Source organism: Nannospalax galili, unplaced genomic scaffold, assembly GCF_000622305.1.
Source record: "Nannospalax galili isolate Female #2095 unplaced genomic scaffold, S.galili_v1.0 scaffold568, whole genome shotgun sequence".
Taxonomy (NCBI): Eukaryota; Metazoa; Chordata; class Mammalia; order Rodentia; family Spalacidae; genus Nannospalax; species Nannospalax galili.
Window position 1 is genome coordinate 3,382,221 of NW_008359441.1, and position 23,058 is coordinate 3,405,278.

The following is a 23,058-nucleotide window of genomic DNA, read 5'->3' on the forward strand; positions in this document are numbered from 1 at the left end:
TGCACCACCATGCCTCGCTCAATAAATGTATAAAATTTATTAAAATATAAAAAATATCTTTTAAAATAAAGTTTCTAGCTCCCAGCTACCCTGGCTCTTTCAGCAGCAGCCAGAGCAAGGGATTAGCACAGAAGCAGGTGCTAGACGTGGGCCAGGCAGCAGCAGACTAGTGTAAGGGTGGCCAGGGCAAGCACTCTCCATCCTGATCTGGTGGCAGGAGGATATGCAAGAATTAACCTGGACCAGGGCTGGCTGTCTCCTCAGAGGACACAAGGACCACAGGCATCCTTCCTCCTGCCTTTTGACGGTACCATTCTAAACTTTGGGGCCTGGGTTACAGGGTTAGTCTGATTGTAGGTTTGGATCTGAAGTAAAGAATACAACCTTCCCAGCCCTAGAGTAACTTTGTTTTGGAGTGTGCAAAGGGGACCTCTTATCTCTTTGTCTAAGGACGCTTCCAGGATGACTCCTGGAGCCCAAACCAGCCCCCTGTATAAGCCAGGGCCTGTCCAAGACCTGCCCATTGATGTGAGCACAAGAACCATCTTCCCCTCTGGTCTACTCTCATTCTTTCTCTTTAGAGTCCAACATGGCTTGGGAGCTCAGGCCTGGCCCTGCCAAGCCGGGCCAGAAGAGGCATCAGGGCATAGCCATTGTCTGGTGAGTCTTATCCTGTCAGCAAGAGAGGCTGTTTGTTCATTTGTTTTGGTTCCTCTGAGGTGGAACAAGGAATTTCCACCCTTCTGACAAAGGCAGGGTGCTCCTCCTCCAACCTGGAACCAGGGTCCTGGCTCTTCCAAAGAGGGCCTCTCCTGTGGGGATTGGAGACCCTTTCTAAGTAGAGATGTTTGGGGATTGTTCTTGTCATCTTGTCCCTAAGTGGCATGCCTAAAGCAATTTGAAGGAAATGCCTTTTTTGTTGTTGCTTAAAATATTTTAAAAAAATTACATTTCTCTATTTGTATCGTGTATGTGTGTATATGTGCCCACATGTTCTACATTGCATGTGTGGAACAACTTGCAACAGCTGTCTCCTTCCATCATGTGGGTCCTGGAGACTGAACTCAGGTCATCAGGGCAGCAGGCACCTTTACCCCTGAGTCATCTTGTCAGCCTATTGTTTTGTTTTGTATTTTTTCACTCTAAATTTTCATTTATTTTTAAATAATATTTTAGGATTATTTGAATGGTTTACCCATTTAAACAATGTATATCGATTATATCCATCCACCACTACCTCCCTTCAGCTCTCTCTAGGCTCACCTGGAACTCAGATCTGCCTGCCTCTGCCTCCTGAGTGTGTGTCATGTAGGTGCTGGGAAATGAATCCAGATCCTCTGGAAGAGCAGCCTGTGCTCTTAATCGCTAAGCCATCTCTCCAGGCCGGCTCCCTCCCCTTCCCACTTGTTTTTTAAAAAAATATTTTGTTTATTATTTTTACTTTACCTGTATGAGTGTTTTGCTTGCATGTATGTAAGTGCACCCTACACAGTAGATCAGAAGAGGGTGTCACATCCCCTGGAACTGGGGTTACAGATGACTGTTAGCCACCATGTGGATGGTGAGACTCAAACCAGGGTCCTCTGCAAGAGCAGCCAGTACTCTTAACCCTGAGCCATCTCTCCAGCCCCGTTTTGTTTTTTGTTTTTGTTGCTTTTTTTTTTTTTTTTTTTTTTTTTTTTTTTATAAACTGAACATCAGAATCCAGATTTTTGGCTTTGAGCCTTGAACTCACAGAGATCCGCCTGCCTCTGCCTCCCGAGTGCTAGGATTAAAGGCGTGCGCCACCATGCCTGGCTTGTTGCTTTTTTTTTAAAATTTATTTAATTTTACTATTTTTATTTTAACATGACCATTTTCGAGGTTCCTGAGGGCCACTACATTTCATCAGCTCTAGACACATTCAGCATATTACCTATTTTATACTTCAACCCCTGGCCTAGCAGGTTTGGATCCAATCCTGTTAGCCCTTGCTAGGGCACTCTGAGGGAAAGGGGGGTTGCATGTGTTGGGGTTGGGGAAAGGTTCCAAGTACACAGCGCCTTTGGGCATTCAAAACTGCGGCAGAGATGGGTGGCTTCCATGGTGCTGGGGGTGGGGAGGCTCTTATGAGAACAAACAAGTGTTTTCGCAGGTTTTGTGGCAGCATATGATCTGGCCCCCTTGGGATGGAGTGTCCCCAGAGGAGGGACAGGCTGGGCATGCGCTTTGCTGAGCATTAAGAAATTGGATGGATTCTCTTAATAAGTGGTCAAAGTCAGGCCAGGAGAGTTGGGACTCAAAACGGATTTTGTCCACGTGGAGGGAAAGCTGTGACGGAAGGACTGGTCCACATGGGTCCCCTGCTGCTCCACCCCACAGAGCCATTCCCACGGTGCGGCTCTCGCTCTCTCCCCTCTCCCTCTCCCCCCCCCCTCTCTCAACTTGAGCTGCTGTTAGCAAAGCTAATTTCGGATTACTTGAGACAACCATTTGGGAAATAAAGTGAGGAGGAAAAAGCCGAGCTGTGCATTGGCCGGGAATCGAACCCGGGCCTCCCGCGTGGCAGGCGAGAATTCTACCACTGAACCACCAATGCTCCCGTGAGAGAAGCTTTCTCTTTATAGCCCAGGTAGTGGTGGGTCCTAGGCACCATGCAGGGCTCGGAGGACTGTTCCCTGCCGCCCAGAAGCAGCATTGATGCTCTGAGGCTTCTCCGGTTCTGGGTACGATTCTCCTCCCCGGGGACTCCACTTGGCGGGAGGGGGATGCACGCCTTCCCCGCGGTGACCTGCGCCTGCTCGCTTTTTCTCCTGCGCTTCCGCAGCCGCCCACCCAAACCTCCTAAAGCCAGGAAGCAGGGGTGGCCGGAAATCTCGCGGTCTGGGGACCCTGCAGGCTGTAAGGGAAGGCCGGCACCCTGCCCTTTACTCTGCCCTGGGGTGGGGTGGGGTGGCCTGAGCATGTAGGCGACAGTATCAGACAGCTGTTTCCGAACTTTGCAGCCTCATTCCCAACTCCTCACCCTCTCCAGCAGGGTCCCTGGCAGCATCTGATGGTCTATGTGCGCACAAGCCCTTCACGCCCGGGAAGGGGAGAACCCCACCCCTCCGCATATGTGAAGGGGTGAAACCGCCCTTGTGAGCCTGGGACCTTTCGGGGGAGCTGGTCCTCAAGAGCAGGTGCTTAGGCGGCAGCCTTAACCCTTCCTGCTGGCCCTGCTCAGCTGGCCTCCGCATCCTGGCAATTCCCACTTCAGGATTAAAGCCTTCGCACCCCTACTGTGATGTGGGGCTCTGACAGCTCTTCCCTTTCATCCTTTGCCAGACTGCATTCTCCAGCCTCAGCGGTGCCAGGCTCCAGCAGAGCAGAGCAGCCTTTGGAGGGCCAGACTCTGGCTGGACAAGCACTTGTCCCCTATTGCCACCTGGAACTTGGTAGTGGGGAGGGGTAGAGTCCATCTAGGGGGAAGCTGGTCTGCTGTGGTCTCCCTAATAAAAAAGCCCCGAGGGTTTTTTTTTTTTTTTTTTTTTTAATTCTGATGAAGAAGCCTAGCATTCAAAAGAAGGGCTACAGGAGGAGGTATAATGATCAGGAGTTCAAGGTCAGCCTTAGCTACATAGAGTTTGAGGCCACCCTGGGCTATGTGTGGGAGAGACAGGGAGAAACTGGCTCCCCCCATCTCATTTCTCTCCTCAGCAGTAACTATGAACTGAACTATCAGCTACACAGAGATAGCACTCCCTCCAGGTGGGTGGGTCTTATTACCTGTGTCCTGGGGTTGGGGTGGGGAGCTGGTTGGTTTGACTCCCTCTCTCCTGTTTCTTTAGGATGAACAAAAACAAGAGGACCTCTGCACTCATCAACCAGGTGCCTGCTAAAGTTCGAAGGACCCACCTAATTGGAGGGGTCAAGAGCAACTGCAGCCCCTACAAGTCCTCCAGGAATAGTTACCTGTCCCTAGGGCAAATAAAGCGTAAGTCAGGAGGCATAGTCCTCATTTTCAGTGTTAGACAGGAGCTGAGTACCTCTGAAGTGAGGGCAGGCTGAGAAGGGCCCCAGTACTGCTCTCTGTCCCTGGCATCAACACTGCCCCCTCTCCTAGCAGTCCCAACTGCACTGGATTTTATCAGGAGGGAGCTGAGTCAGATCAAAGCCCAGGTGGACAGCCTGTTGGAGTGTCTGCAGTGCATGGACCAGTGGAGAGAACAACATGCAGGTCAGGTACTTCAGGGATGGGGTGGGGTGGGGAAAAAAAGTGGGTAGGAGCAGGCCCCACTTTCATGAGCCCATTTTTCCTGCTCTGGAAAATACCAGGGCACTGGGGATTTCTTGTCGGTGGCTTTCTGTGACTGCAGGCCCCTCTCCCGCATTGCCCTTCTCCTCCACTCCTGGTGCCTCCTGTGGCAAGAGAACCTCTAAGGTCGTCTTGATACCCTTGTCACTCAGCTATCTGGAGTCAAAGCAGCATCTTGTCCCATCCCCTCTCTTCTTCTCTGACATCTTAGATTCCTGATGGTGTCATCTGGGGCCCCTCCAAACTTGACTATTTACTGTTGACTCTCTGCACAGGGACAAAGGTCAGTGAAGAGAACAGGGGTCCTGGAAGTGAAGGTTCCTCATGCAGAAATGCTGAGTCCCAGCAGGAGCCCAGGGGCCAGATGACCTGTGCAGAGGCAGATAGGTCCCAGGAAAACACAGACAAGGTGCAGACAGCAAGTGGTCTTCTCTCCTTCCCTTCTCCACTGGGTTTATTTTGGTCCCTGTGGGCTCTCTGTGAGCAAGGACAGGACACTGTTTTATGGAGGACCCTGCAGGAGTAAGCTACAGAGTGACTTGCAACTTCTGCCCCAAAGCAGTGCCTAGAACAGCCCCACCCACCCTGCTTTCTAATCCCCTTGATTCTGGACTTGATTGACTCAGCTCGACCAAGGGCTACAGTCAGGCAGTGGGCATTTGGGTCAGTCAGTCAGACCTGGGCTGAAATACCATTTTCTTCTGGACAGAAGGAGGAAGAGGTGATGTGAGCTTTGTAGGAATATAACATGTTCCATATCCCTTGCATAAAAACCGCCTAGTAAGTTTGTTAAAATGCAAATTTCTGCCTTCTTCCTGGTCTCACCCCACTGGCTGCCTCAGGGTCTTGAGGCTGTACTATATCATGTTCCCTGTGGCTTACTTACACTCCTGGATGCAAATGATCCAAATCTGGACTGGTAACAGCCATTTTTTTAAAAAATAGTTATTTTATGTATATGTGTGTTATGCTTGTGTGTAAGTGCACCTGTGTCGTGCAATGCCTGTGGAGGTCAGAATGGGGCATCAGATCCTCTGGGCTAGATGTTACAGATGGCCCTCTTTCCTCAGCTATGCCTCCCATCCTCTATGGTTTTCTACAGGTGAAGAATCAAGCATCCCACCCGGACAGCCAGTAGCAAGTGGGAACCCTTCCAGGATCAGCTCCATATGACTTCTTAGATAGCTTTTCTTAGCTTGCATATTTTTTGAAGGCCCTGGTTGTACCCATACAGCCCAAATTAACCTTTCTAGCACTGAAGCACCTGTTGGTGAGCCCTACCAGGAAGCCTCCCTATGGTTGTGGGTTTAGCTTTGGAGGTTGTTTCTGTGACTCTTGGGGTGGGCAGGTGGGGAGGGTACACAGCCCAGCAGCAGCTCATGGAACTGACAGCATCCTGAACCCAAACAGCACCATCAGCCCTCATTGATGGCAGAATGCCCGTTGATATCTAGACCTGGTGGTGCGGAGCACCATGCAGCAGCTGGCCTGGCTTTCTACAGCCACAGACATGAAGCCCATTTGTGTTCCTACAGTGACACTGAGGTGTAAGGTTGTGTGTCCACCTTACAAAGCCATCCTTTCAAGATTGGGGTATAATTTTTATGTTGGTTTCTTTTTGCACTTACTAGAATATATATTTTGAATTTGCTCTAGAAAAATATATCAAAAAGATAACATTTGCATTTCTTCCCAGTCAGGGGTCCTTAAAGATTATTTTTATTTATGTATGTCCATGTTACGTGTGTTCAGATACACATGAAGGCTGGAAGAGGGTGTTGGATGGATCCCCTGGAGCTGGAGTTAAAGGCAGTTGTGAGCTACCTGATTTGGGTGCTAGGAACTGAATTTGGGTCTAAGAGTAGTACAGTCTTTTTAACTACTGAGCATCTCTAGCCCTAGTCAGCTACCTGATTTGGGTGCTAGGAACTGAATTTGGGTCTAAGAGTAGTACAGTCTTTTTAACTACTGAGCATCTCTAGCCCTAGTCAGCCCCCTTTTTAAAGATTTTATTTTTAATTATGTTTATGTGTATGTGCATGAGTGCAGGTGCCTGCAGAGGACTGAGGTCAGATTTCCAGGAGCTACAGGAAGCTGTGAGCTGCCCTGAGTGAAAGGAACAAAACTCAGGTACTCTGCAAGAGTAGTGGGCACACTTAACCACTGAGCCGGCCATCGCTCTATAACTAGGACCTTTCCCTGCTTTCAGGGGTTCTAATTGTGCTTCCAGAGCCCCTGTTCCCTGGGCTTCCTTGGTCAACTTCAAGAGAAGCAGTCAGATCTCAAAGGAACCTAAACTCAACAGCTGTCTTACAGAGCTTTCTCCCATCATGAGTGCAGACCAGCAGGGCTCGGGAGCTAGACACACAGGCAAGACTTTACCTGCCTGGTCAGTTAGGCCAGCTCTCCCTCACAGAATAGCCAGGCAGCATCTGGTTTCCCAGCATTTAGGAGCTCACTACTGACAGTCCATGTTGCACTGAGCCTTGCTCCCAGGTGCCAAGGCTGGACAGGAGACACCAGATGATGTGGTTAGCCCAGGACCCTACTTCCCACCAGCAGTGGAAGCCTCTAGCTGTGTTGCTATACTGGCCAAGAAAGGCTGGGATTCAGCTTCCACCCAGAGAACCCTTTCCAGCTACCCACCCCCAAGACATGGTCTTCCTCCTTACTAAGCCAAGGGAGAGGATGGGGGTGCACTCAGTTCTACTGAAGTCACTTAACCCTCCCCACCAGTCTTGCCATCTCAGCAGCTGCACTAGACTCTACTGGTGTGTGTGGTTAGACACCCATTTTCTCCTCCAAAGCACTGCAGCTGCTTCAGTAAAATAGCCTGCCTCTTCTTACAATGAGCTAATGGGCAGGAACGTTTAGGGCAATGCTGACCCAAACCCTTGGCATACAGGGTCAAGAACATACTGCCCATTAGAGCACTTTTTTTTTTTTTGGTATTTTTGAGACAGGGTCTCCTTATAGCCCCAGCTGGCCTGGAACTCACTATGTGGACCAGGCTAGCCTCGAACTCAGCAATCCACCTGCCTCTGCCTCCTGAGCGCTGGGATTAAAGGCATGCAACCACCACAGTTCTTTAAATCATGGGCAAGTAAGAAAGCTCAGCAGGTAAAGGGCACCCACCGCTGCGCCTGACAACAGTTCGAGTTAAGTCTCAGGACCTGCATGGTGGAAAGAGAACCAACTCCTGCAAGTTGTCCTCTGACCTCCAACGTAAGTGCCTTCACACACACACACACACACACTATACAAGTGTAACAACAAAAAAAGACCAAACAAAAAAAACCCCTAAAACCAAGAAAAACCACAACAGAAGTTTTTTTTTTTCCAGGTATAAAAAGGATTTTATGTTTTAGCTTCAGTAGTGAGAAGGCAGAGCCTTGTCCATACTCTCAGTAGGTAGCCCAGGTGTTCTACGTCGGGAGTCCTAGGCCGGCCTGCACAGGGTCCATTCCTTACAAGACTGTAACTTCAAGTCTCATTTACCAGGTAAATCCAGCATAGTCCTTTCCATCTAGGTGATAAGGCTGTTTTTAGGGAATTTCTCCAATCGAGTCAGAGCTGGATGCTCAAGTAGCTCAAGTAGCAAAGCCCCCTTAATGGAAGAGTTTGCAAAAAGCCTTTCCACACGGCTGTGAGGTGCACTGGTGGTATGCGCGCAACTCCCCAGTCCCAAGTGTTCCTCAGCTCGGCGCATTATCCACTGCCAACAGCTTGGTCCTTTCCGCTCCGGACGGTGGCAGCTCGGTTCTCGCGATCTCGTGGCTCAGGTGGTTTCAGGGCTGGGCGGCGGCGCCCCTCCGGCGTGCAGCCCGCACCAGACACTGTTGCAGCACCGGGTAGAGGCGCTGACAGCCCTCGAGGCCCAGGCGCACCGCATCCGCCCAGCTCTCAGTCTGACCGCCTTCCCCGCTACCCAGCAGCCCGGCCACCTGATTGAGCACCGGCATGAGTGCCACGGTGAGGCCGGCGGAAGCATGCTCCTCCTCCAGCCGCGTGGGATCCAGCAGCCAGGTGGGCTCGGGCCCCGGCGCGAGGCTCAGGCCACAGCCCACCACCAAGTCGTACATCTCCACTCCCGCGTCCGCCAGCGCAAGCGCGGCGGCCGTGAGCGCTGCGGCCAGCGCCGAGCCGCCGTCCTCCAGCAGCAGCGCGGATACCTCGAGCAGCGCGCGCGGGTAGCGGCCCAGGCGCACCGCGGGCTCCAGCGCCTCCTGCAGCGCCAGCGCCAACTCGCGCTCTTCGCCTCCGCCCGGGGGCGCGCGGCGCCGGCGACCCGAAAAGGGCGCGCGGCGGAACGCCGCCGGCTCCGGCGGGGCCGCCGCCGCGCTCGCCGCCCTCGGCCTGGCGCGGGCCAGACACAGCGCACAGCACCTTGGTACCTCCCACCTCTAGGTAGGCCGAGCCCTTGGCCTGGCTCAGCAGCCCGGCGCGCGCGTACACCGGCCGCAGCCGCGTCGGGTCGCGGGCGACGGGCGTCTCGTCTTTCTCAGCTACGTAGAGCTGTGGCGGCTGAGAGTCCTCAGGTCCGCGGATGCGGCGATGGTCTCCCGGCATGGTGGCGTCCGACGTGGGAACCGCTTCCGCCCGCGGAGCTCCTGCTCTCACGCCCGCTTAAGATGCGCGCTCGCGCGAAGGCTATCGGGAGAGCGGCAGGAGGTCGCACTGCCCCCTGGCGGCGTGGAGGAAACACAGCGAGGTACAGCTGGACCCAGCGGACCCTAAAGTGGAAGCTGAGCTGGCCCCACTGACTTGTTGTCATTTAAATCTGTACCGAGACTTTTCTCCGAGATCTTGCCCTTGAAGGTGAGGGCTTTTTGTTTAGTCCTGTACCCAGTGCCCTGACTGGCTTCAACACTTGTTCAAAGAGTGGGTGGAATACCTCTTTCTATCCTGGGCTATAAAATCTTTCTATTCCTGCCAGACATGGTGACATGTGCCTGTAGTTCCAGCACTCGGGAGGCAGAGGCAGGTGGATCTCTGGAAGTTTGAGGCCAGCCTGGTTTATTTAGCGAGTTCCGGGACAGCTGTGGCTACAGGGAGACCCTGTCTCAAAAAGACCCTCCCCCAAGTCTTCCTACTCCTAACATTCCTCATGAGGCACCTTGCTCTTCAAGACCCTCAGGTCACACCCTTCCACCTAGCTCTGCTCTCTTCTCCACCCTATCAGCAGGACCAGGAGTGACCTCAAGCCCTAAGGCCAGCCTGCTCCACTTAGGAACTGGCACAAGCAGGCAGTACCTTTACCTCCTGCACACTGCTGCTTCCAAACCCTGCTGTTTATAGACCTGGACAAACTGTATTCAGGGCCAGGCTGGGGTCCTAAACCTATTTTGGGTTAAGGAAGCAAGTCTGGGGCAGTTGTTGGGAGACACCTGCACCCTCAGTACTGCCTAAGTTAGTTGCCTAACCTCATACCAGCAGCTTGAAAGGGAGGCAGAGGAGGGCCGTGGGCCCCCAGACATTGAGGGGTTGTCCCAAGAGGCTGAGAAAAATGCTTCTCTGAAAGAACTCAGCTGAACATTTTTTCTTCTACTAAATGTATCTCTTCATTTCACCCCATCTATTTTGCCTCCAGCTCTGCTACCCCAGAGACCATTCCCAAAGTTCAAGGGTCTCAGGATAGACTCTGGAGTGCAATCAGAAACTAGCTGGAACCAAAGCCTGTATTCTGCAAGCAGGGAGCCAGGGTCCACCTCAGGAGAAAGAGTAGAATGTATGCCATCATCAAGTATTGCACATGGTCCTTTTTATTTTCTGCAGCAAAAAGGCTTCCTACTTGCAGACCTAGAAGCCTCAGGCCGGCAGAAAGACCTTATCTAGACATGAGCATGAGGATGTTAAATAGCAATCCAGGGGTCATGGCTCTAAACAGATGGTGCTGACATGTGTGGCTCAGAGCAGTAATGGAAAGGGCCAATGAATCACAGGACAGCTCCAGGTTCTTCCAGTTACTGCTGGATTAGGATGGATAGGGCTGCTTAAAGGTCCCAAGACTCAAATTCAAATGTCCTTGTGTTAGATGGAAAGCTCCTGGCTGAGCTCATGCATCCTCACACATCTGGTGACAGGGAAGTAAGTGCTTCCCAGTGAGGGCCTCCCTCCCCTCAGTTCTTCACATCTCCCAGGCGGAGCTGGGCAAAGGACGTGGCCAGCTGCAGTGCTTCCTGCAGGCAGCCCACATTCTTGCCTGTGGCCTGGGCGGACACATCTTTGCCTCCACCTTTGCCGTCCATGAGGCCCGACACCTGCTGGACCCACTCGCTGGCTTTTAGGCCTTGGTTGGCTGCATTCTGCAAGATAGGAAGGGGAAGTGGGAGTCAGAATAGAAGATGTGGTTGAAGGAGGAATGGAGGGACACAACAAAGGGGGAGCCACCGACACCTGCTCCTTTCCAGGGTGACACTACCAGAGGCAGAGACTGGGGAACAGCCAGGGCCACTGCCAAGATGAGGACAAACAGCAAAGCCAGGCATCAGCTAGTACAGTTACTACATTCACCAACAAGGTGGCTTGAGGGTAAGAGGTACTGAAGGTGACAAGCGGATGAACGGATCAGCAACTTCTCATGAGGGCCGCACACACACAAACACAATCTTGGTAAACACTGTGGAATAGCTGCTGTCTGAGAAGCTACAGTCAGTGCTTCTTCTGGCCCTGGGGTTTGTAGGCTTTGGAATGAGTGTGCACACAGTTCTGACCTGGGGAACTTGACACAAGCATGTGATCTTGCCAGCCTCATTATCCACTGTGAACAGCATCGCAGAAGTCTGAGGTGAATGTGTCTTGAAAAGCTTCAAGGCTTCATTTAGGGCCTGAGGGGAGAACTTGGTGTCAGGACAGCTCTAAGGCATAGAGCCTTGCTGTCCACAAGGAAGTTTGTGGAGCTCAGCCCTCAGAGCACCACCCCACTCCCTTTCAAGTGCAGATGATGTCCCCAGGATCCCACAGAAGAAACTGCTGGCAGGACCCTGCCCACACTCAGGCTCTGAGTCTGCCTTCCATCCCCCAAGGATCTGCTTCTTCCTTGGGTCACTAGATTCTTCCATGGCTCAGCCTAACTCAATTCTAGGCAGTGGGCCCTCAGGGGACAGTACGGCTCAGAGTCACTACAGGGCTGACAAGGCTTGGAGGGAACAGATGGATTCAGTGGACAGGCCTGGCCCAGCCCCTGGTTGCCTTGGCTGAGGCGCCGCTCTCCATCTCCAGGATGACCAGAGGCTGGTTGGGGTTACTGTCGATGAGCTGTTTTGTCTTCTCTAATACCTGCAAGAAGTCCAGGAGAGAGGCTCAGGCCAAGGGGCCACACTGGAAACCCAGGTAGCTGTCCTGCCAGCCTGTGCCCAAGAAAACCTCTTCCAGCTGCCAACACAGCCAGGACTCACTCGCTTCTGCACATCAGCCTTGCTGGCTCGGTCTAGGTCATCCATGACCTTCTTCAGGGATTTCAGTGTCTCCCGTTGTTCATCCTTCTGCCACTGGGGGATGACTGCAGTGGCCAGGGCCTGGAACCAGAACCAGATGGGCACCTGAGTCTGGGCTTTAAGGAGGTAGGGTGAGATTCCAGCCCATTCCACCCTACCCTTCTGTCTTTGAATCAAAGTCTTCCAAGGCTAGTATCTGGGAAAAGAGAGAAAAACACAAAGGTATCTGATGGCTTTGAAACTAGTCACTGTAGTACCTGCAACAGCAGTCTCAAGCAGGGCTGGTGAGAGAAGGGCATTATCAAGAGGCTCAGCTCCCATGTAAGACCTGGTGATTACCAGGCTATGAACACTGGAAGCCCAACATACCAAGAAACACCAGTCACTGGGCTACAGAGTTCAAGGACAGCCAGGGCTGTTTTGTGGGATATTTTCTCAAATAAAAGCTCCAGGGTATTGGTTCATGCCTACAGACAGAAGGCTGAGGCTAGAAAACAGATCCAAATCTGAAGCCATCCTAGGCTACACTGTGTGTTCCATGCTATTCTGGGCTACAGAATGAGACCCTATCTTTTCTGTTTGTTTGTTTTTGGCCTTTTTGAGACAGGGTCACCCTGTAGTCCCATCTAGCCTGGAACTTGCTATGTAGACCAGGCTGGCCTTGAACTCAGAGAGATCCACCTGCCTCTGCCTCTGGAGTACTGGGATTAAAGGCATGCCCCACCACACCTGGCCTAAGACCCCAACTTTCAAAACAAAACCTTCCCAAACAAAATTTCAAGCACAGGGATGGTCTTACTCCTCATGCTTACTAAGGAATGAGCAGGCCCTAAGAAGGAAGGCTCATCCCTACCTCACCAAGGTCCGCGATCTCCCTCTGCACATCCTTGTTGGGTGCGGTCTGGGCCTTCACTTTGGCCTCCATTGCAGAGAGAGATTTCTTCAAGCTCTCTGCCTTCCTGAGAGCCTAGGAGGGGGACAATCAGAGCTGTAAACATCAAGAGTTTCTTGCCTTCAGGAAGCAAGTACTAGCAATTTCCCACCTCAGAGTACTGCTCCTGCCTCACATATCTAGCCAGCACTCTTAACTCAGGTTCAACGGTGAGCAATTACTCAAATCAGAAGCCCTTTCACCCAGTGAAATGACTGTCCCTCAGGATCCAGCACAAGCTATAGTCACACCCTTACAGCCATGTCCCTCTATGCCACGCACCTCACACTAGGTACACATCCCCTTGGCATACGTAGAGAAGGGAAGGGCATCAGCAGCTGCTCTGGCTTACATTCTCACAGATGCTGGGAGTAGGAGGCAGAATTTACCTAATTTTTTCCCCCTTGATGCTATTTTATATATATTATAAATAATTAAAAGAAATTTTCATTTTAATTTGTATTTATATGAGTGTTTTGCCTAAATATATCTAAGCATGCTTATGCACGCATGCAATGCTTGCAGAGACCAGAAGAGGGTGTCAGGTCTCCTGGAATTGGAGTTATAGACTGTTGTTAGTTGCCACGTGGGTGCTGGGAACCAAGCCTAGGTCCTCTGCAAAAGCAGCCAGTATTCTTAACTGCTGAGCAATCTTTCCAGCCCCTGAGACATGTATTTTTAAATTTTTACTTGATTCTTATTGTGTGAGTATATATCATGTATGTGAGTACACAGTGGACAACGTGTATGTGGAGGTCAGATTATGGAGTCCATTTTCTCCTTCCACCATTACATGGATTCTAGGGATTGAACCCAGGTCATCAGGCTTGCCAGGCAAGCACCGTTATCCACTAAGTGATCTCACTGCCCCCAAATTTAAAAGATTAAACAGGACAGCTAGGTGATCCTGTGTGGTGGTGGCTTTCTTCTACCAGGCAGGGGTACTGGTGCACATGGGGGTACAGCACTGCCTATACTTTCATCCTGACTACAGCAGCCACAGAACTGTTTGTTCTATGGATTTGGTGCCAGCCTGACCTGCTTACCTTCTGGGCTTCAGCACCTGTGACAGCAACAATCCTCCGGATACCCTTGGCTATGGCTTCTTCAGTCACTATCACGAAAGCTCCTGCGTGATTTGAGTTCCGCAGATGCCTGAAGGGCAGAACATGAAGGCTATGAAGACAAGTCCAGGTGCCCTGGTGTCCTCCTCTGAAGCAATCCCTCACAGTAGGTAAATGCCTTTTACTCTGAAGGACATTTCTCAAGGGGGCAGGTGTCAAGACTCCCTCACATGACTGTTACGAAAATCAAAGGAGGCAGTCAGGAAAGTGCTGTAATCCCTACTTTCTAATTCAATACTACTGTTATGAGGTTCTGGATGACATTCTTTGGCTTTTGGTGGAACATAGCTCTCTCTCTCTCTCTCGCTCTCTCTCTCTCTCTCTCTCTATATATATATATATTTCGTCTTTTTGAAGCAGGGTCTCCCTGTAGCCCCAGCTGTCCTGGAACTCACTATGTAGACCAGGCTGTCCTTGAACTCACAGAGCTCTGCCTGCCTCTGCCTCCCAAGTGCTGGGACTACAGGTGTGTGCCACCATGCCCGGCATAAGCTATATTTTTATATGTATAAATGCTCACTAAGAATGTTGAAGGATTACTTCATTAAGATTACTTTATTAAGGGCTAGGTATAGTGTTGCACACCTTTAATTCCAGCATTCAGGAGGAAGAGGCAGGTGGATCTCCACCAGGCTTCCTTTGGAATGAGGAACTGTCCAGGCCACCACAACCTTCCCCCAAAGAGCCCATTCTTTTTTTTTGGGGGGGGGGTCTTTTGGAGACAGGGTCTCCTTGTAGCCCCAGCTGCCCTGGAACTCACTATAGACCAGGCTGGCCTTGAACTCGTAGAGATCCTCCTGCCTCTGCTTCCCAGTTGCTGGTATTAAAGGTGTGCACCACCATGCCCGGATCAAGGACCCCATTCTTATGAAGGGATCTAAATTGGTAGAAACAACGGGCTCTCCCAAGCCAGGTCTAGCACGTCTGTGCTGAGACAAGGGGCTGACAAGAGGCTTAAGCTGGCAAAGGGAATCAAGTAGGCACAGGATAGGCAGAGTTGAGACTACAGCAGGAGCTCCATGAGCACACCATGCCTTGCTGAATCCCAAATTGCCACCAGTCTTTTTGTTAGGATGGCCTTAGGGAACAAGCAATTTTAAGTGTGTGTTTAATGTTTTTCATCTTTTTCTGGTAGGAAGAACATTTCATCAGAAACCCAAGGAATAATTAATGTCAGACACTGAGGGGTCTGATTGGACCATGAGGATGTCAGGATTTGTAGGCATCTTGTTTGGACATCATTTTAACCTTAGAAAAGTGAGAATTTAAGACTCAATGGTAGAGTACATATCTAGTATGTGCAAGACCCTGAGTTCCATCAACAGCATGACAAACACAAAAAACAAGGGAAAATGAGTTGATCTAGCCTAGTCCCATTTCCTCAAAGGGTGATGCCAGACTAACAAGAAGCATACTTGCTTCATACTTCTTCATACTGCTGCCCCTCCCATAAGAACTCACGTTCCTCCACAGAACTCAACAGAAGTGAGGGAGCCAGCAGGCCCAGAGGGGTCATCCAACAGCTTGGACACTGGGACTCCAATGGAGACGACTCGCACAGGGTCAGGGTAGGTTTCATCAAACACAGCTCGCAGGCCCTGGATAGCTTTTGCTGCTGCCAGGGGACAATCCTGGGTATAGACGGGCTGCCACAGAAAGATGACAGGGGGTTAGGAAAGAAGCTGGAAAAGTCTCTGAAGATAAAGGAAGACACAGTGGAGAGAACACAGGCCTGCAGCCAGGACTCCAAGACTGTAACCTGGCTGTGCATAAAGCAGAGCCTGTTAGGTCAACTATGAGCCAAATTTGAAGTGGAAACAGCATGTAACTGCAAGAGCACTGGCTGTTTAAGGAAGCAGGACGTCAAACTCCCCACCCCCAATTGCTGCAAAAGCAGTCTGAGAGCCTGCTTTCGGGTAAGTCTAGACATGGCACAACAGAATGGGAACATCTTGACTGCTGACAGAAAGTGATGGTGCAGGAAAGAATGAGGCTCATGACCCAAGACCTCAGACGTGACAGCATCTACCTCAGTTCAGTCATCTCATTCCCAAGTCCTTAGAAATGTCAGAGCCTACCTCAGCTTAATCATCCCATTCCCAAGACCTCAGACATGTCAGCGTCTACCTCAGCTCAATCATCCCATTCCCAAGACCTCAGACATGTCAGCGTCTACCTCAGCTCAATCATCCCATTCCCAAGACCTCAGACATGTCAGCGTCTACCTCAGCTCAATCATCCCATTCCCAAGGCCTCAGACATGTCAGCGTCTACCTCAGCGCAATCATCCCATTCCCAAGGCCTCAGACATGTCAGCGTCTACCTCAGCGCAATCATCCCATTCCCAAGGCCTCAGACATGTCAGCGTCTACCTCAGCGCAATCATCCCATTCCCAAGGCCTCAGACATGTCAGCGTCTACCTCAGCGCAATCATCCCATTCCCAAGGCCTCAGACATGTCAGCGTCTACCTCAGCGCAATCATCCCATTCCCAAGGCCTCAGACATGTCAGCGTCTACCTCAGCGCAATCATCCCATTCCCAAGGCCTCAGACATGTCAGCGTCTACCTCAGCGCAATCATCCCATTCCCAAGGCCTCAGACATGTCAGCGTCTACCTCAGCGCAATCATCCCATTCCCAAGGCCTCAGACATGTCAGCGTCTACCTCAGCGCAATCATCCCATTCCCAAGGCCTCAGACATGTCAGCGTCTACCTCAGCGCAATCATCCCATTCCCAAGGCCTCAGACATGTCAGCGTCTACCTCAGCTCAATCATCCCATTCCCAAGACCTCAGACATGTCAGCGTCTACCTCAGCTCAATCATCCCATTCCCAAGACCTCAGACATGTCAGCGTCTACCTCAGCTCAATCATCCCATTCCCAAGACCTCAGACATGTCAGCGTCTACCTCAGCTCAATCATCCCATTCCCAAGACCTCAGACATGTCAGCGTCTACCTCAGCTCAATCATCCCATTCCCAAGACCTCAGACATGTCAGCGTCTACCTCAGCTCAATCATCCCATTCCCAAGACCTCAGACATGTCAGCGTCTACCTCAGCTCAATCATCCCATTCCCAAGACCTCAGACATGTCAGAGCCTACCTTAGCTGCCTCAATCACCTCGTTGGCAATCTCCTCAGCCTTCTTGATCTGCTGGGTGGACATGGCTCCCTTGGCAGTGAAGTCAAACCGAAGGCGGTCAGGAGCAACCAGTGAGCCTTTCTGGTCTGCTTCCCCAAGCACTGAGCGCAAGGCGAAGTTCAGAATGTGTGTAGCGGTGTGGTTGCTCATGATAGGTCTCCGCCGGGGCTGCAAAGAGCAGGAGGCTAGTAGAGAGCTATCCCCAAGCAGTAGAATTCTTGTTGAGCTGAGGTTGCTCAGAGTAAACAGTGTTTTTCCCAGCTTTCCTTACAGGGAAGTGTGGACATATGACTAAGTTCTGACCATGATGATGTGAGACGTGACACATATCCTTAAGAGAAAGAGCATGCCTTCCCACTTTCTCTGCTTAGAACAAAATTGGGAAAACTAGGGCCTATGGGCCCTATCTGACCTGTGGTCTGCTTTGCTAAGTTCTGGTAAATTAAAGAGCTTTTGTCAGAACACAGCTACATTCACTTGTTTACGTGCTACCTCTGGCTGCCTGTGCAGTAGCACAGCACCTAAGTAATTGTGATCAAGACTATGTGGCCTGCAGAATGGCTCAGCAGGTAAAGGTGCTTGTCACCCAGTCTGACAATCTGAGTTCAATTCCCAGAACCCATATGGTAGGAGAGAACTGACTCCTGTAAGTTGTCTTCCAATTGCCACAAGTACGCTGTGGCATGTGCATGCATGTATGATAAATAAATGTAATAAACAAAAAAAAAACCACACCAAAAAATAAATAAATAAATAAATAAATAACATCATAATGCAACTTACCTCATCAATGAAGAGCCGGACTTGATCCCCGACTTTTAGGGTACCGTATACTGTTCCTATGTGCAGTACATAGCCACCTCGAACCTGAGCATTCTTCACCGTAAACTCAGTTTTCTACATTGTCAAGGAAACCAGTAAGTAAATACAAGTTTGAAATATACCAATTCTTTATCTACATACATATCCCTTATCATTATTTAGACAATAAATACATAGTAAGCAGCTCTGGCTTTTTAAAGGCAGGGTGTCTCTGTAGCCCACAATGCCTTTGAAATCATTTTGTAGCCTAGGATGACCTTGACTCACAATCTTCCTGCCTCCATCTCTCAAGTGTTAGAATTACAGGTGTCCATCCCGACTCCCAGTTTTATACTGGTGCTGGAATTGAACCCAGAGCCTTGTGCATACTAGGCAAGCACTCTACCCCAGCAAGGAACATCTTAAATGCCTATGAAGTAGATCCTATTATTAGGAGCCAGTTGCTTAAGGAGATCAAGTAACAGACTCCTTGGGAACAAAAACTCAGCAGTGGCCAAGCAAAAGGCTGAGCTTTCTGAGAATGCTTGCCCTTCAAGAGTGCTCTCCGCTGGGCACGGCGATGCACACCTATAATTCCAGCATTGGGAAGGTTGAGGCAAAAGGATTATTTGAAATTCAAGGTCAACCTGTGCTATAAGAATGAGACCCTGCCTCAAAAAGCCAACAAAACCAAACCAGCCAACCAACCAACCAACCCAAACAGAGCAGTTTAACCTTATTTATAAGGAAGCTTGTAGGAAGCAAGTTTTTTTGCTATGCATCCTGGTTGCGGGGATTCCCTCCCCGCCAACAAAGGTACCTAATGGCTGAGAAGGGAGCAGATGTACGAAGCAGCTCCATTAGAGCCAACAATAAAAGAACACAACCCAAATACCTGTCAGGTCTGCTCCCTAAGGCTCAGACTGCCAAGGAGCAAAAGAAGCTGCCCAGCTCCATGCCCAGCCCTCCACAGCTAATGGAAAGAAGTGCAGGCTTACATCCTCACTGCTGTCATCAACCTTCACCAAGTAGCCTTCATCGCAGATCTGCCCTCCTTGCTCCGCATAGAAACAGGTCTTGTCTAGCACCACTCCACACTCCTGGCCAGTGAACACCTCTTCCACAAACATCTTTTCCCTACGTAGAGCGAGCACGGTAGCCTCTGTACTCTCAAACACTAATGGAAATGCAGAAACAGGAAGAGAGGTCAATGATTCTGTTGATACTTTTTTTGCAGTGCTGGGACTGAACCCAGGGCCTCACACATGCTACACAAACACTACCACTGCGCTAACCCCTGCCCCCATTCACATAGTCTTAGTTGCCATTTTCTAGATTCTATTTCTCAATTCTACCTAGGTCCTAATGGCATAATTTTATTTGGAAGACAGTCCATTAGACTATATAAATGTGTACACACACACAAATAATCAAACTTATAGAGATTTTGGTATATTCTCTGCCAGGACCAAAAAGCATGTATTACATATCCATTTATTTAGTTGCTCTAGAATCCTATTATACTACTGCAAAATTAAACAACAAACTGTGGATTATTTCAAGGTCAATTATCTGTTTTCCTACAAGGTATTACAATTAGGGGAAATTGGTTGAGTACATACATGGACCCTCCCTATGATTAAAAAAAAAAAAAAAATCAGCCAGGCATGGTGGCACACACCTTTATTCCCAGCACTCGGGAGGCAGAGGCAGGAGGATCTCTGTGAGTTCGAGGCCAGTCTGGTCTCCATAGTGAATCCAGGCCAGCTGCGGCTACAGGAAGACCCTGTCTCAAAAAGACAAAAACAAACAAAAAAACAACAACAAAAAACCCCCAGCGTTCTGTAACTATAATTACTTGAGAATAGTTACTAGTTAAGGAAACCACCAGCCAAGGGTGCCTGTGACAATAAAAGTACACAGTGTGAACTACTAGGCACATTGAGACTCTTCAGTGCCCCCAAATAATAGGCCGACGGCTTGGAAGTGGAAGGAGCCCAGCAGCTTACCGTAGCTACCACTGGAGTCTGCATGGTAGTTATACTTTGGAGAATCATCCGTGGCCTCCAAACCTGTTGCCCGGAGCTCTTCAATAGCATAAATGTCCAACATAATGAGGTCTTCCCCACCTGCTCCCTTGCCCTGTGACTTCAGCTGCCAATTAAGAGAAACAAGCCTTCGTTAACTCAATGTAGGAGAATAAGGAACTTCAGACTTGTTAAACTGAGGCCAAGGGAAATCTAAAGAACAGCATTCTTCAATCCCGGCACTACTGACATTTGGGGCTAGAACAGTCTTTGTGGTTTGGTGCTTCTCTCTTGTATGCAGGATGCTGAGCAGCATCCCTGGACTCTGCTAACAAGGTGACAGGAATATCCACCCCAGCTGTGAAAACTAAGATGCCCCCAGTCAAGAACCACTGATCTAGAAAAAAGAATTTCAAAGCCTTTAAGGGAAAGAAATCAAGTTTGCCTTGTATGAGTAGGTAACGGCTTCCCTGCTAACTTCCCACATTTTTTTAAGGGAGATGGTGATGGTGGTGATAGAGAGTTTATTAAGGATAAAAAAATCACTCTGGAGGTTGGAAGTTGTCTAGTGATCTGGAAGACAGATGCTTAGAAAGCCAACTTCTATAGTCTTTACCTGGGCAAGCTTCCTCTCCTCTTCAAAGCCATCCATATCTACCACCAGGCCCTTCTCTTCAGCAATCAGTCCAGTGAGATCCACTGGGAAGCCATAGGTGTCATAGAGGAGCCAAGCAGTGTCTCCTACACATCACGAAGGAATTGTGTCAATAGCATTAACGGCCCCCCTCTTCCACGCCAAGCCCTCCCAAAAGGATGCTGGGAGTGACAGAGGGAAAACAGTCAAGGCAAGACAAATCTTTTAGGATTATCCCATAAGAAACTTGAGGGGGCCTCTGTTTCCCTGGGCTGCACAGCCGCCAGCCTGTTTCCTGGACGCCAGGGCTGAGCTCTCGGCCTGGGGCCACCACTGCTTCCTGATCCTTTGCAACTGGACGGACCTAGTTCCTTTTCGAGGTCCCCAGGAGCCCTTTGGGCCTAGTCAGCCTCTCCAGCCTCTCCAGGGTAAGTCGATCATGCCCTCTGGCCTTGACTCCCCCAGCCCCTTTCACCCTCCCATCTCCCCCACCCATCTCTCCTCCGAGCCTGGGTCCAGTCCCATTCCTTCTCTTGGCGCCCCAGACACTGAGGGAACCACCACTGCTTCCTGTTCCTTTGCATCAGGACCAACCCAGTTTCCTCTTGTCCCCAGGAGCCCTCTGGGCCTGGTCCCACCCGTACCTCCTTCTGCTTCTCTGGGCTGCACAACCGCCAGCCCCTTTCCTGGACACCAGGGCTGACCTTTTGGCTTCCTGATCCTTTGCATCCAGACCAACCCAGTTCCTCAGTGCAGTCCCCAGGAGCCCTTGGGGCCTCTTCCAACCCCCATCTCCCTTTGCAGCTCTGAGTGTCATGGCTACCACCTGCCCGACACCAGCATCTTTCCTGGGCCCTGCTCCCAGGCCAGTCCAAACCCTAAATTCCTAAGGCCAAAATCTTTCCTGGAGGGATCCAGACCTTAGGAGAAAGCCTGAGAGCATTTGATCCTCATCTGACTTGGGCCTCTGTGGGAACTCCTGAAGATAAAAGCAATCTGGCCACTCCAATATAAAAATCAAAAGAGAGAACCAGAAGCTTAGACAAACCAGCTTTTCATGCCCAAAAAGTAAACCACAAAGGCATATTAAGTTTACAAAAAGAAGCAGACCGAAACTTGAAGACTAGAGTCTCACATAAGAATCAGAAACTACAAAAGAAATTCACATGTCAAAATCACAGAGAAAAAATAATAACATGAAAATCCAAAATAACTTATCCCCACCAACAGTCCTCTAGAGGAGTACAATGAGAACCCCCTAGAGACAATGCAGGACATGGAACTCAAAAGAACAATTATAAACATGATAAAAGAATTCAGTGAATTTAAAGAACATACACACACACACAAAAAAAAAATCAAAGAACTGAGGGAAGATAGGGATAAACTTCTGAATGAACTGAGAAAAGAGCTAGAAATATTGAAGACTACTCAGGCTGAAATGAAGGGAAACACTCAGCCAATTAGAAATGGCAGGAGAAAGCCTCACCAATAGGATGAATGAAATGGAAAACAGCATCAAGACTGGAAGATAAAGTGGATGAACTGGACCACTCAAGCAAAGACTATGAAAAATTTAAGAAATCTCAAGCACAGGAATGGAATATGCAGGAAATGTGTGATACCATGAAAAGACCAAATTTACAAATCATAGGTATAGAGGAAGAAGAATCTCAGGATAACAATATGGACCAGATCTTCAACAGGATTGTAGAAGAAAATTTCCCAAAATTAAAGAAAGACATGCCTATACAAATACAAGAAGCATACAGAACACCAAACAGACAGGACCAGAAAAGAAACTCTCCACAGCACATCATAGCAAAAACACTACACGTACAGAACAAAGAGAGAATCCTGAAAGCTGCAAAAGAGAAACAAGTCACATATAAAGGAAAAGCCATTAGGATCACAGCTGACTTTTCAGTGCAAACTATGAAAGCCAGAAGAGCCTGGACCAAAGTATTCCCAGTGTTAAATGACCACAGATCCCACCCAAGATGACTATTCCAGCCAAAATGTCTATTATAGTCAAAGGGAAAGAAAAATCTTCCATGACATAAATAGGCTGAAGGAATTCATGTCCACAAAACCAGCCCTTCAGAGAGTTCTGGAAGCAATACAAAGAGCTGAAGAAAGGAATGACTATACCCAAGGGGTTGTGGAAAGAAATTCAATGAAGGTGTAACTGTGGAAATGCACAGCTATATCAAGAATGTAAACAGAAATAAAAATGGCAGGAAATCTATATGCATCTTTCATTAATAACTTTAAATATCAATGGAATGAACTCCCTAGTCAAAAGATACAGACTAGCTGAATGGATTAAGATACAAAACCCATCTTTTTGTTGTCTGCAAGAAACTCCTCTCACTTTCAAGGACAGGCACTATCTTAAGGTGAAACAATGGAAAAAAAAATATGCCAAGCAAATGGTACTAAGAAAAAAGCAGGCATTGCAATTCTAACATCTGAAAAAATAGACTTTAAAACTAATCAGAAGAGACAAAGAGGGCCACTTCATTCTGATCAAAGGAACAATAAATCAAGAAGATTTTACAATCATGAACATATATTCACAAAACTATGGTGCACCCAACTTCATAAAAACACTACTACAGGACTTTAAGACCCAGATTAACCCCAACTCATTAATAGTAGGTGACTTCAATACCCCACTGTC

The 23,058-nt window shown here is 49.4% G+C and overlaps 2 protein-coding genes and 1 non-coding gene across 5 annotated transcripts in view; all 3 read right to left on the minus strand.

Moving 5' to 3' along the window:
• Positions 1 to 2,507: 2,507 nt before the first annotated feature.
• Trnag-gcc lies at positions 2,508 to 2,578 on the minus strand. The gene has a single exon. It is a non-coding gene; the product is annotated as a tRNA-Gly (tRNA).
• Positions 2,579 to 7,618: 5,040 nt separating this feature from the next.
• Exosc6 (exosome component 6) lies at positions 7,619 to 9,873 on the minus strand. The gene is given in 2 exon segments (XM_008822976.2): positions 7,619 to 8,587; positions 8,589 to 9,873. Coding segments are annotated over 2 exon segments (780 nt in total). The 5' UTR covers positions 8,846 to 9,873; the 3' UTR covers positions 7,619 to 8,064.
• Positions 9,874 to 10,015: 142 nt separating this feature from the next.
• The window catches only part of Aars (alanyl-tRNA synthetase), a 33,299-nt gene continuing 20,256 nt past the window's right edge, over positions 10,016 to 23,058 (minus strand). For all 3 annotated transcript variants that reach the window (XM_008822977.3, XM_029558587.1, XM_008822978.3), the window contains exons 10-21: positions 20,358 to 20,482; positions 19,724 to 19,868; positions 18,713 to 18,891; positions 17,697 to 17,810; positions 16,875 to 17,081; positions 15,229 to 15,413; positions 13,690 to 13,798; positions 12,566 to 12,679; positions 11,674 to 11,793; positions 11,468 to 11,554; positions 10,990 to 11,103; positions 10,016 to 10,581 (exon numbers count right to left, since the gene is read on the minus strand). In XM_008822977.3, coding sequence (XP_008821199.1) covers positions 10,396 to 10,581; positions 10,990 to 11,103; positions 11,468 to 11,554; positions 11,674 to 11,793; positions 12,566 to 12,679; positions 13,690 to 13,798; positions 15,229 to 15,413; positions 16,875 to 17,081; positions 17,697 to 17,810; positions 18,713 to 18,891; positions 19,724 to 19,868; positions 20,358 to 20,482 — 1,685 coding nt within the window. In that variant the 3' untranslated portion in view covers positions 10,016 to 10,395. The remainder of the gene's footprint in view (positions 10,582 to 10,989; positions 11,104 to 11,467; positions 11,555 to 11,673; positions 11,794 to 12,565; positions 12,680 to 13,689; positions 13,799 to 15,228; positions 15,414 to 16,874; positions 17,082 to 17,696; positions 17,811 to 18,712; positions 18,892 to 19,723; positions 19,869 to 20,357; positions 20,483 to 23,058) is intronic.